This window comes from Ovis aries, chromosome 10, assembly GCF_016772045.2.
Source record: "Ovis aries strain OAR_USU_Benz2616 breed Rambouillet chromosome 10, ARS-UI_Ramb_v3.0, whole genome shotgun sequence".
Lineage (NCBI taxonomy): Eukaryota > Metazoa > Chordata > Mammalia > Artiodactyla > Bovidae > Ovis > Ovis aries.
Genome location: NC_056063.1, coordinates 71,193,645 through 71,206,896, shown reverse-complemented (window position 1 = coordinate 71,206,896; position 13,252 = coordinate 71,193,645). Strand labels below are relative to the sequence as shown.

Below are 13,252 nucleotides of genomic sequence, written 5' to 3'. Positions count from 1 at the left end.
GAAATGAGCATCCCCACATGTGCAAGGGGAACGTCAGCTCCTGGGGTCTGCAGCACCTCTGTCCATGGAGAGATCACCTCTGATGTTGGCATCAGCTGGCCCCCATGTTCTCTCACATGTGTGTCAGGATGGCCTGCCTCAAATTCGTTATTAACTGCAAGGCCAGGAGGACCTGAAACCCAATGTGACCTGTGTCATGATACTTTAATATCATCTGCTATTCATCATATTCATCATATTCATCTGCTTCCTATTCATCTGCTTCAGGAGGAGCCACAAGTAAATTACTTTGGAAATATATGTCTCCTCTTGGCCTCAAGAGAGAATCCTGTACATAAGCTCATGTAGGTCATTTACATTTTCTTCTGGAAGGCTCAGTAAGCCAGGTCATAAGTATGTGGGCAGAAGAGAAGAGCCTAATAGGCTTCTTTCAGTAACGGGGGCAGGACAAGGGGAGGCACAGGTGTGGGAACAAGAGGAGACCCGACTCTTTCACAAGTGCCCGGATGCTCAGAATCCCTATGTTCAAGTCCTGCCTGGCCTTGGGGCTGGACTTTCCTCCTCACTTCACAAAAGCCTGAGAGGAAAGATAAAGAAGACAGACATTTCTTTTCCCTAATTATGAGGAAGAGTGATACTCTGGAAGCCTTCCAAACCTTCCTTCAATATGGCCTCAGTTTTAAGTCTGGTGAGAGAGAAATGAATACAGAAAACTCAGGGTGTGCCACCAAAAAAGACATACCCCTGAGCACAATCCACAATTAAAAAGACATTATAAAAGAGAGATTTAATCGCACAAAGTTGATTAAGTGGCCAATATGCTTCCAAAGCACTGAAAACCACTAATATTTCAGAATGAGTACTGAACTGAACCAGAAACTCTCAAGACCAAATTTAAGCTTTCCCTTAAAACTTGAATTTAGGATCAAAGACTAAACAATCACCTAAACAATGGTAAGCGTTCCTTGCCAGGGGAATAACCATCATTCTACTTCAGATTTTTATAAAAACTTGCTACTGTTTGTAATTATCAACCTTAAGATTCCCACATGCTGGTGATTTCTCATCCTTCAGCTGTCTCCATGAGGTTCACACAAGCGATGTAGCCAGGTGAGGGGAGGCTGGTCCCCAATATTCTTCCTCCTTCCCGTCTCCATCTTCCCTCCATTTTCCAGGCCCTCTCAAGTAAGCAGGCCACTCCCTGTATATAATATCAATTGGTGTTCTTTCTGAGGGACATATTTAACTACTTCAGATCCTGAGCACAAAGAACACACAGACTTCAGCTACCTGTTGTGTTTCAGGAAATTTTTTAAGAAGAACTTTAATTTTAGATTATTCCTAAAATTTTGAACAGAAGTTGAGGAGTACCTTCTTAAGAACACCATATTCATCTTTGAATGTTCCCCCCATGACTGATGGTCTATGTCCCCACTCCCCTGTCTCTGCTCCTATCCAGGTCCTCATTACTATCACATCTTCTCAGTTCTGACTTGTTCATGCAGGGTCGGCAGTGACAGGGATGAGCCTGGGAGGAAGAGAACATCATGGAAGCTTCCTGCTGCTTCCCAGATCACAGGGACCAGGGATCCAGGGAAGACAGTGTGGGCCTGGCTCAGCTAAGAGGGGCAACTCAAAGAAACAGCACTGGGCTCCCCCTCTGCACAGTCTTCTCTCAGCTTCCTAAGTTCCCTACACTGGAGTGTTAAGACACAAGCATCACTGCTTCCTACTCATTTGTGGGGAAGACAAACTAACCAAACTAACAGACTTTGTCCACCTCTGCAGCTAGCAAGATGCTGTAAAGACAAAGGGCTCTTGGTCGGGATGGGATAACATGTTGAGTGTCTTCTCCTGACACATATCAGCCCATGACATACAAGTGCATAAACCCATTTCTAAACTGATATTTTCCAAATGAAGGACAGAGCAATAGGAGTAGTATCTTCTGGCTTTGCTCTATACTTATTCACTCTTGCTATGGTTTGGGGGGTCCTTTGAAGTGGGATGGTAGGAAAAATGAGGAAATATCTGATGAGTACAACACAGCTGAAGAATTGATGCTTTTAAACTGTGGTGTTGGAGAAGATTCTTGACAGTCCCTTGGACTGTAAGGAAATCAAACCAGTCAATCCTAAAGGAAATCAACCCTGAATATTCACTGGAAGGACTGATACTGAAGCTAAAGCTTCAATACCTTGGCTACCTGATGTGAAGAGCTGACTCATTGGAAAAGACCCTGATGCTGGGAAAGATTGAAGGCAGGAGGAGAAGGGGATGGTTGGATGGCATTACCAACTTGATGGACATGAGTTTAAGCAAGCTCCGGGAGTTGGTGATGGACAGGGAATCCTGGCGTGCTGCAGTCCATGGGGTCACGAAGAGTCAGACACGACTGAGAAGTGGACAAGGTGGAGACAGGAGAGCGTAGGTCTCTGTCATGTGACTAGTACTTTGGATTTTACTCTGCTGCGATGGATGTCTTTGGAGATAAAACTGAAACTCTTCACTATACAACTGAAACACTGTGACTCAACTATAGTTCAATTTTTAAAAAGTAGATACACATAAAATTTGAATCCTGGCTCTGCCCCTTACTTGAAAAGTAGGATAAGCTCCCAGTGACTAAGATTTTAAATCTGTCAGATAAAGATAACAACAAATGTGAGGATTAAGCAGGAAATGGTGGGATATGAAACTAAAATGTGTTAACAATTCCATAAACCCTAGTAATTATTATTAATACTCTTGTAACTTGTCAGGGACTGTAACAAGCACTCAGTTCAGTTCAGTCACTCAGTCGTGTTCAACTCTTTGTGACCTCATGAATCGCAGCATGCCAGGCCTCCCTGTCCATCACCAACTCCCGGAGTTCACTCAGACTTGCGTCCATCGAGTCGGTGATGCCATCCAGCCATCTCATCCTCTGTTGTCCCTTCTCCTCCTGCCCCCAATCCTCCCAGCATCAGAGTCTTTTCCAATGAGTCAACTCTTTGCATGAGGTGGCCAAAGTACTGGAGTTTCAGCTTTAGCATCATTCCCTACAAAGAAATCCCAGGGGTGATAGGAACAGAAATGAGAGATATAGGCCCTGTCCTCAAAGAGAGAAATAAAATAGTCAAGAGTGTGGGAAAGGCTGAGAAAAAGGCTGGCCTTCTTAGTGGGGGATTGGAAAGTCCTGCTTCTGCTAAGTCACTTCAGTTGTGTCCGACTCTGTGCGACTCCAGGGACGGCAGCCCACCTGGCTCTGCCGTCCCTGGGATTCTCCAGGCAAGAACACTGGAGTGGGTTGCCATTTCCTTCTCCAATGCATGAAAGTGAAACGTGAAAGTCAAGTCGCTCAGTTGTGTCCGACTCTTAGCGACCCCATGGACTGCAGCCTACCAGGTTCCTCCATCCATGGGATTTTCCAGGCAAGAGTACTGGAGTGGGGTGCCATTGCCTTCTATGATTGGAAAGTAAGAGTGTGTATAAGGTGATGGTCAGAAAAGAAGCTGGTGGGAGGAAAGCCAGAAATCAAAATACAAAAAAATTTTAGTCTGATTTCTTGCTCCTGGTGGAAAATGTTAGATACATTTCTCTGTTATGCTTTTCCCCAAAATTCCTATTGTGTTTTTTGTTTGTTTGTTTTTATTTTGTTTCTTTGCTTTACTATTCATATTTATGTAACAATTTAATTTTTATTATTAAACAATAAATATAAAGAAAATCACCAAAGACCATGAACACATAAACAGAAAGTAAAGAGTAAAGTCACTTCAGAAGGTATTACTCTTTTACTTAAGTAGAAATAATACCCAAAAGGCCAGTGCCCTGATTCTTAAGAATAATAACAGCTCCTGAAGACTGAGCATTCCTGAGTGAAACAAGGGCACAAACATTATCTGACTAAGTTACATCTTCACCACAAATCTGTGGGGCAATGATTTCCAGACTGGGTTTAAGGATGAGGATGTTGAAGCTTGGCGCCAAGTGACATCATCAAGGCCCCACAGTTGATGAGGCAGAGCAGGAATAAACTGTGGGTCACACTGACACCTGGGCTACACTCTCAACATTCTAGCCCTCTCTGCTTCCTGAATGGCTTCCTGGGAACCTTTACACATTGCAAGTTCTCTCCAGATTCTTTTTCTTTAATCAACTAACACTGCACCTTGGAGACAAAGGCATATAATGTGGAATCTACACAGATACAAAGCTTAGCACTATTCTGTAAACACACTCTCTGGAGTGTGTACCTAGAACATGCTCCAAGGAAGGATGAAAACCAACAGAACAGAACCAAAACATGCTGAGGTCCAGGCATGTTTAATCTTTGCTCAGATGTGCTTCCAAATATTATTGGCAGGGCCAAGAATCATCCAGTGTTATTTATTTACAGAGTTATTTTATGTATACAAACATGCAACTTTTTCCTATTAAGAAGCATTAAAAATAATTCAGGGTATGTTTCTAAAGCTTTGCATCCAAGGATATGAAAGGACTTTACAGACATGCCCTTTATTTCTACTAACTAATCTCACATGGCCATTTCAGCGATGAGTACCATCAAAACATAAAACTTGGGAATCTAAGCTCATTTATTTTCTACTCTAACCATAAATCATAAATCCAATAGCCAGAGGAAATCTTTAAATATGGGCACTGAATGTGCTAAAAAGTACTTCCCGTTTTTCCTGAAAGGGATACCCTTGAAAAATTTTTTTTCAATTTTGATAAAATATACATAAAATTTGCTAGATTAACCACTTTAAGTGCACAGTCCAGTGATGCTAAATACTTTCACAGTGTTGTACAGCCATCACCACCACCCAGCCTCAGATCTCCTTTCATCTTAAAGAACTGAAACTCTGTACCCATTAAACAACAACTCCCCTCTCCTGGCCACTCCTGGCACCCACCATTCTACATCCTGTATCCATGAATTTGCTGTTCTAGGTAACTCAGTATTTGTCCTTTGTAAATGACTTATTTCACTTAGCTTAATTTTTTCAAGGTTCATCTGTGCTGTAGCATGTGTCAGAATTTTTCTTCTTTATTAAGGCTAACTCCAGGAGATGGTGATGAACAGGGAGGCCTGGCGTGCTGCGATTCATGAGGTCGCAAAGAGTCAGACACGACTGAGCGATTGAACTGAACTGAATATTCTACTGTATGTATACGCACCACATTTTGTTTGTTGACTCATCTGCCAATGGATCCTTGCATGCCTCCACCTTTTTGTCATTGAGAATAATGTTGCTATAACAAACATGTTCCAGTATCTCTTCAAGACCTTTCTTCTAATTCTTTTGGGTTTATACTCTAAAGTAGAATTGCTAGGTCATAGACTATGGTTTTTCCAGTGGTCATGTATGGATGTGAGAGTTGGACTGTGAAGAAAGCTGAGCGCCAAAAAATTGATAGTTTTGAACTGTGGTGTTGGAGAAGACTCTTGAGAGTCCCATGGACTGCGAGGAGATCCAACCAGTCTATCCTAAAGGAGATCAGTCCTGGGTGTTCATTGGAAGGATTGATGTTGAAGCTGAAACTCCAATACTTTGGCCACCTCATGTGAAGAGCTGACTCATTGGAAAAGGCTCTGATGCTGGGAGGGACTGGGGGCAGGAAAAGGGGACAACAGAGGATGAGATGGCTGGATGGCATCACTGACTCGATGGACATGAGTTTGAGTAAACTCCAGGAGTTGGTGGTGGACAGGGAGGCCTGGTGTGCTGTGATTCATGGGGTCACAAAGAGTCGGACAGGACTGAAAGACTGAACTGAACTGATGATAATTCCATCATTAACTTTTCAGAGCAACCACCAAGTTGATTTCCATAGTAGCTGGACTATTTTACATTCCTATCAACAATGAACAAGGATTCTGATTTGTCTACATCCTTGCCAATACTTATCATTTTCATTTTTCTCTCTCTTTTCTTTGATAGCAGACATCTTAAGGGGTGTGAGGTGGCATTTCACTAGAGTCTGAAAAGAATATCTTGGTTTTAAAATTACTTAGAGTAATTCCAGGTATTTTTGAGGTCACAGGTAGGCAGCAACAGTTGTACCCAAGTCCACTTTTGCCTCCCTTTGGGTGTCATGTTGTACATGCTTCCTGATAAACAGGTATTTCAGGACATATTGCACTCACATTCCAGGAAGCACATTTGCCTGGCTCATTGTCTCTCCTCTCCTCTCTGTTTCTCATCTCAAGAGGGTATTTTTCTGAGCTTCCTTTGATGGGCAAATGATTACTAAGTATATAAATAAAAACTCATTTTTTTTTTAATAAGCAAGTCTGTCAAACCAGAGGGCAGGATGATAGATGAGGACACAGGGACTAGGTTGCCCTTGGCTATATACCTGGAGGATAGTAATTTCTCAGTAAATTTCATGGAATTATGTTCAGTGAATGAACCACAAGGAAAGACAGGAGTGTCTACCGTCCATATAATCCAGTCTCCAAAACCTTCCCTGAAAGTTATACTACTTTACGAAGAAGAAGAAAAGAGAAAAGAATCAGAGCCCAGGAAGAGATGGCCAACTCAGCACTCCACCATCAGAGCAGGCACATATGGGTCTACATGAAGCACTGCACACTCACTCACCTATCTTGTCCTCACAGCAGATTGAGGGGTTGGTCTTGTTATCTGCCTTGTAAGACAGAGAAAACCAAGATACATAGAGATAGAATTCTGAGTCCCCTGCTCTTCCTCACTATTCTGTATTGCCTCCCTGGTGAAAATTATTCATTAATGGCTAAATTGTCAGTCTCCCCAAAGCATCTATATATCCTATAATTCTCAAAGCCCCACAATTTTACAGAAAGTTCTCCGAGGAAATATCACTTTTTAAAAGATGTCCTCATTTCCTACAGCAAAATTATATCTGTAAGACACTTATTAATAAAACTCATGTTTCCCTATAGGAAATTCTCCAGTGCTAAGCAAACCATTTATCCTTCTGTTCTCAGAATTATGTGATTATCAGTGGATAACATTGTGGAAACTGAGGAAGTCTGAGTCCAGAAATCTATCTCAGTAAGTTATTAAATCACATGCACACAAAACTAACAGATGAAAACAAAACAAAACAAAACAAAACCTGCTATTCAATGAAAGTGTTTGTTGAAAATACCTCCTGCTAAAAATATGCTTTATTGGGAAAAAAAGGATCAACTCATTCACTTAACTTGAAAAGACCAATCAAATTAAAAGCACTTAAACTTTAGACACCTTAAAAAAGAACATGTGAGAGTGCTCTGCTGTGCATACCTGAAGTGCAACTGACATTTTCTTCCTTAAATCGTGCAGTCCAATACTGGTTGTCAAGATTCCATCAATAGAAATGCCACCTTCAGGTTCTGACAGTCTAAAAAGGGCAGCAATGAGGGAACTTTTCCCAGCTCCTGTTCTTCCCACGATGCCATGCTGTAAAGAGACCCAGGGGGATGAAGAATTAATAGGATGCACAAAACCCAGGAGAACCCTGATTGTTGAAGACAAATTTTAAAAGTTCTATTATATGTAGAGAATAGTCTATAAGTTTCTCAATCAAGGCCCTGCTGACATTTTGGACCAGATAATCCACTGTTGAGTGTCGAGGGCCTGTCCTGTATACTGTAGGATGATTAACAGTAGCCATGAACCCACTAGATACCAGATGCAACCCCCAAAACTGTGGCAACCAAAAATGACAGAAATTCACAAATGTCCCTGAATGAGACCACCATCATCCCAAGAACACACAATATAAACTATAGTGACTTTCATGCCTTCTATTCAGATTTCCCTGAGTAAATGCTTAATAGGCAGAAAATTATTTATTTTCTATAATTATCACATAGTATCCATTATGTGGTATGTTAGAGGGGAAAACACACATGTGCATGTGTTATATATGTGTGTGTGTTTGTGTGTATGTATGTAACTAACATCCATAAATAAAGGAAGAAGATGACCTAAATAACCTGACTGTAGTGAAAACCCAGCAGTCTCCTAAGTGGGCCATAAGAAGTCAATTTTAAATTAGTCTTATTCCTACTCCCTGTGTAATTTGACCTTGAGAATTACATGGGTAATTTTACAGAGATATCAACAAGTCAAGTCAGAAGGATTATACACAAACAAGTATTCACTTTCTCAGGGGTATGTTATTTATTTAAGAGGAATTATTCTTTGGCAGAAAAATGAAATCACTTCCTGATATTAAATACCTTAATTATATTTTATCTTGAAAGGAAACATCTTCACATATAAAATGCAGGTCTCAGTCTTGAAAGACAGAGGCCAGTAGACAAAATGTACATAATGAGATCAACAACAACACAGACAATATTTTCTATTTACATGGGACCTTTCATCAGAGCAGTTCAAAAGACATTTTATTAATACATTAATACTTAAAATTGAACCTTGGAAAAACACATGTCAAGCATCAGTCTATCGATTAAAAGCAAAGTAGAGAGAAATTAAATGCACTAACAGTAATGCAGAGTACATCATGAGAAATGCTGGACTGGAAGAAACACAAGCTGGAATGAAGATTTCCGGGAGAAATATCAATAACCTCAGATATGCAGATGACACCATCTTTATGGCAAAAAGTGAAGAGGAGCTAAAAAGCCTCTTGATGAAAGTGAAAGAGGAGAGTGAAAAAGTTGGCTTAAAGCTCAACATTCAGAAAATGAAGATCATGGCATCCGCTCCCATCACTTCATGGGAAATAGATGGGGAAACAGTGGAAACAGTGTCAGACGTTATATTTTTGGGCTCCAGAATCACTGCAGATGGTGATTGCAGCCATGAAATTAAAAGACGCTTACTCCTTGGAAGAAAAGTTATGACCAACCTAGATAGCATATTCAAAAGCAGAGACATTACTTTGCCGACTAAGGTCTGTCTAGTCAAGGCTATGGTTTTTCCTGTGCTCATGTATGGATGTGAGAGTTGGACTGTGAAGAAAGCTGAGTGCCGAAGAACTGATGCTTTTGAACTGTGGTGTTGGAGAAGACTCTTGAGAGTCCCTTGGACTGCAAAGAGATCCAACTAGTACACTCTGAAGGAGATCAACCCTGGGATTTCTTTGTAAGGAGTGATGCTAAAGCTGAAACTCCAGTACTTTGGCCACCTCATGAGAAGAGTTGACTCATTGGGAAAAAACTCAGATGCTGGGAGGGATTGGGGGCAGGAGGAGAAGGAGATGACTGAGGATGAGATGGCTGGATGGCATCACGGACTTGATGGACGTGAGTCTAAGTGAACTCCGGGAGACGGTGATGAATAGGGAGGCCTGGCATGCTGCGATTCATGGGGTCGCAAAGAGTTGGACACGACTGAGAGACTGAACTGAACTGAACTGAACAGTAAGGTTAAAGAATCAATACAATGTAGGTAAAATGCTGGTGGTTGGTAGTTTAGTTGCTAAGTCGTGTGTGACTCTTGCAACCCAGGGACTGTCGCCTGCCAGACTCCTCTGTCCATCGGATTCTCCAGGCAAGAATACGGGAGTGGGTTGTCATTTCTTTTTCCTAGGTAAAATACTCGTGGGGGATAAAACCGCATTCAAATACATACGCAGAAACTGGCATTTTTTACCAATGAATTTTAAAGTGAAAGACAGCATTAGACGATCATTCGTGTCCAACTCTTTGTGACTCTATGGACTGTGGCCTGCCAGACTCCTTTGTCCATGGAATTCTCCAGGAAAGAATACTAGAGTGGGTTGCCATTTCCTACTCCAGGGGATCTTTCTGACCCAGGGATGAAACCCAGGTCTCCTACCTTGCAGGCAGATTCTCTACCGTCTGAGCCACCCAGGAAGCCCAACTGCAAATTCTCTGAAGGAAGCTTTCCAAGAGATGATTTCATCTCTATGTGAAATCTGGAATTGATTAGAGTGTAAGATATGCTTGAATCATTTGTAAATCAGTAACGTTTTAAAACTCATGGCTTTAAATAAAGAACAACTAAATCTTTCTGAGCAATATAATCAGAATGCTTAGAACTTTTCATGTTTCTTGATTTGAAAACCTCTGAAGTTTCACATCTTAGTCTGTAAAATCAATCATGGCACTTCAAAAAAAGAATTTATCTTTATGGAGATTAAACATAAGAAAAGTGGGTTCAGCTAATTTTATTATCTTATAAAGATAATGCAATGACTATAAAATATTTTTATATTGTTCAGTAGTGTCTGACTCTTTGCGACCCCATGGACTGCAGCATGCCAAGTCTCCCTGTCCTTCCCTATATCCTGGAGTTTGCTCAAACTCATGTCCATTGAATCAGTGATGCCACCCAACCATTTCATCCTTTGTCATCCCCTTCTCCTCCTGCCTTCAGTCTTTCCCAGCATCAGGGTCTTTTCCAATGAGTTGGCTCTTCGTGTCAGGTAGCCAAAGTATTGGAGCTTTAGCATCAGTTCTTCCAATGAATATTCAGGACTGATTGCCTTTAGGATTGACTGGTTTGATCTCCTTGCTATTCAAGGGACTCTCAAGAGTCTTCTCCAGCACCCCAGTTCAAAAATATCAATTCTTCAGTGCCCAGCCTTCTTTATGACCCAACACTTACATCCATACATGACTACTGGAAAAACCATAGCTTTGGCTATACTCACGTTTGTCAGCAAAGTAATGTCTCTGTGTTTTAATATTCTGTCTAGGTTTGTCATAGCTTTTCTTCTAAGGAACAAGTGTCTTCTAATTTCATGGCTGCAGTCACCATCCACAGTGAGTTTTGGAGCCTAAGAAAATAAAGTCTATCACTCTTTCCATTGTTTCCCCATCTATTTGACATGAAGTGATGGAACCAGATGCCGTGATCTTAGCTTTTTGCATGTTGAGTTTTAAGCCAGCTTTTTCACTCTCCTCTTTCGCTTTCATCAAAATGCTCTTTAGTTCCTCTTTGCTTTCTGCCATTTGGGTGGTATCAGCTGCTTATCTGAGGTTACCGATATTTCTCCTGGCAGTCTTGATTCCAGCTTGTGCTTCATCCAGCCCAGCATTTTGCCTGCTGTACTCTGCATGTAAGTTGAATAAGCAGGGTAACAATATACAGCCTTGAGGTACTCCTTTCCCAATTTTGAACCAGTCCAGTGCTCCATGTCCGGGTCTAACTGTTGTTTCTTGATCTGCATACAGGCTTCTCAGGACATTTTGTACCTTATGTTAAACCCTAATTCATATAATATAGATGGGCCATTCTCTGCATACAGGCAGGTCATAGAATGTATTTATGTGGCTCTTGCATTCTGTGTACATGGAGGCCTCAAAGATATTTTGAATATCAAAATAAACCAAGCTATATGAATGTTTTGTTTCTCTGTGCAAATAAAAGTTATGTTTATACTATACTGTAGTCTAGTGATGTACAATAGCATTATATATAAAAAATTTACATACCTCAATTGCAAATACTTTATTGTTAAAAGAATGCTAACCATTTAAGCATTTATAGGGTAGTAACATTAAAAGCCACTGATCACAGATCAGGATAATAAATATAATAATAATAAAATGGTTTGAAATACTGTGAGAATTGTCAAAATCTGACAGAGACACCAAGTGAGCAAATGCTACGACCCTGTATGCAAGACAGGAAAAAAGACACAGATGTGTATAACGGACTTTTGGACTCAGAGGGAGAGGGAGAGGGTGGGATGATTTTGGAGAATGGCATTCTAACATGTATACTATCATGTGAATTGAATCGCCAGTCTATGTCTGACGCAGGATGCAGCATGCTTGGGGCTGGTGCATGGGGATGACCCAGAGAGATGTTATGGGGAGGGAGGTGGGAGGGGGGTTCATGTTTGGGATCGCATGTAAGAATTAAAGATTTTAAAATTATAAAAAAAAAAAGAAAAATGGTGCCAGTGTACTTGCCTGACACAGCGTTGCCATAAATGTCTTTTTTTTTTTTTTTAAAGCATTATCTGTGAAGCACAGTAAAACAGTTGGGCCTATATTTCTGACTGTTCTTATACATAAATCAACACACATCAGGCCATAGGTGAGAACCAATCTGTGAAAATGTGTGTATGTTCCCATGTTATCAGCTCCACTGAAACTGATACATCTGTGCAAACGGGAACGTCTGTAAACTGGGTAAATGGACTGAGATATGTAGGGGCACCGAGGACTGTTCATGACCACAGCACTACGAGTTCCAAACTCCAGTGAAGAGAACTAAAAAACCAGAAGACTTCCCTGGCATTCCAGGGGGTTAAGAGTCTGTGCTTCTACTGCTGGAGGCATGGATTTGAGCCCTGGTCAGGGAACTAAGATTCCACATGCTGCATGACCTCAGACCCCCCAAAAAGAAAAAAGCAACTCCAAGAAAACCTGATTCTGATTATTCCTAGAGTTCAGTCATCAAAACTATAGTCTAAATGTCTTTTCTGGGTAACCAAAGGGTTTTACCAATTGCCCATGGAGAGCGTCACCAGTATCAGTAAGCTTACATTCTTCAATCTAAAGTCATTTGGGGGCTTCCCTGATATCTCAGTGGTAAAGAAACTGCCTGCCAATGCAGGAGAGGTGGGTTCAAACCCTAGTCCAGGAGAATCCCACATGCTGCAAAACAACTAAGCCTGTGCACCACAGCTATTGAGCCTGCACTCTAGAATCCATGAACAATTGAGCCTATGTGCCACAACTGTTGAAGCCCTCGCACCCTATAGCCCATGCTCTTAACAAGAGAAGACACCACAGTGAGAAGCCCACACACAGTAACTAGAGAGGAGCCTGAGCAGCAACAGAGCCCCAGCCCAGCCAAAAATAAATAGATACAATTATAAAGACTCTTAAAGAAAATCTTCTGTTATTTGCTTGCAGTGGCCCCTTTCTGTTTTTCCAACCAGGTTGCTCTCTGATGATAACACAACTTGTTAGATACTTGCTCCTGGATCTCTCTTCACACATCAAACTCAACATAATCAACACCCAATGCTCCACACAAAACAACCCCTTCATCTGTCTTCCCCACTTACTCTCATTACATCTTTCCCAGGCTCACAGTGTTTAAAAAACAAAATAAACTCTTTCCTTAATCATAATCAGTACAAATGAATTTTAAAAGTAAATAAATACTAGCTATGCCCCAGCACTCTGAAAAAAACATTCTTAAAATCATGTTTTTACTTTGTAGGCTTCTATATGTGTTTTTTTGTTGTTGCTGTTGTTGTATTTTTTTTGGATGTGTTCTTAAAGACACAAGGTCACATATTTAAACAAAATGGGATTAATGTGAACATACTGTTATAT

At 41.0% G+C, this 13,252-nt stretch overlaps 1 protein-coding gene across 2 annotated transcripts in view; it reads right to left on the bottom strand.

The window, feature by feature from the left end:
* The window catches only part of LOC106991387 (ATP-binding cassette sub-family C member 4-like), a 589,015-nt gene that overhangs the window by 271,691 nt on the left and 304,072 nt on the right, over positions 1-13,252 (bottom strand). Inside the window, exon 26 of one of the 2 annotated variants that reach the window (XM_042255004.2) lies at positions 7,260-7,415. The exons of the other annotated variant lie outside the window; for it this stretch is intronic. Coding sequence (XP_042110938.2) covers positions 7,260-7,415 — 156 coding nt within the window. The remainder of the gene's footprint in view (positions 1-7,259; positions 7,416-13,252) is intronic. 2 annotated transcript variants of the gene reach the window in all.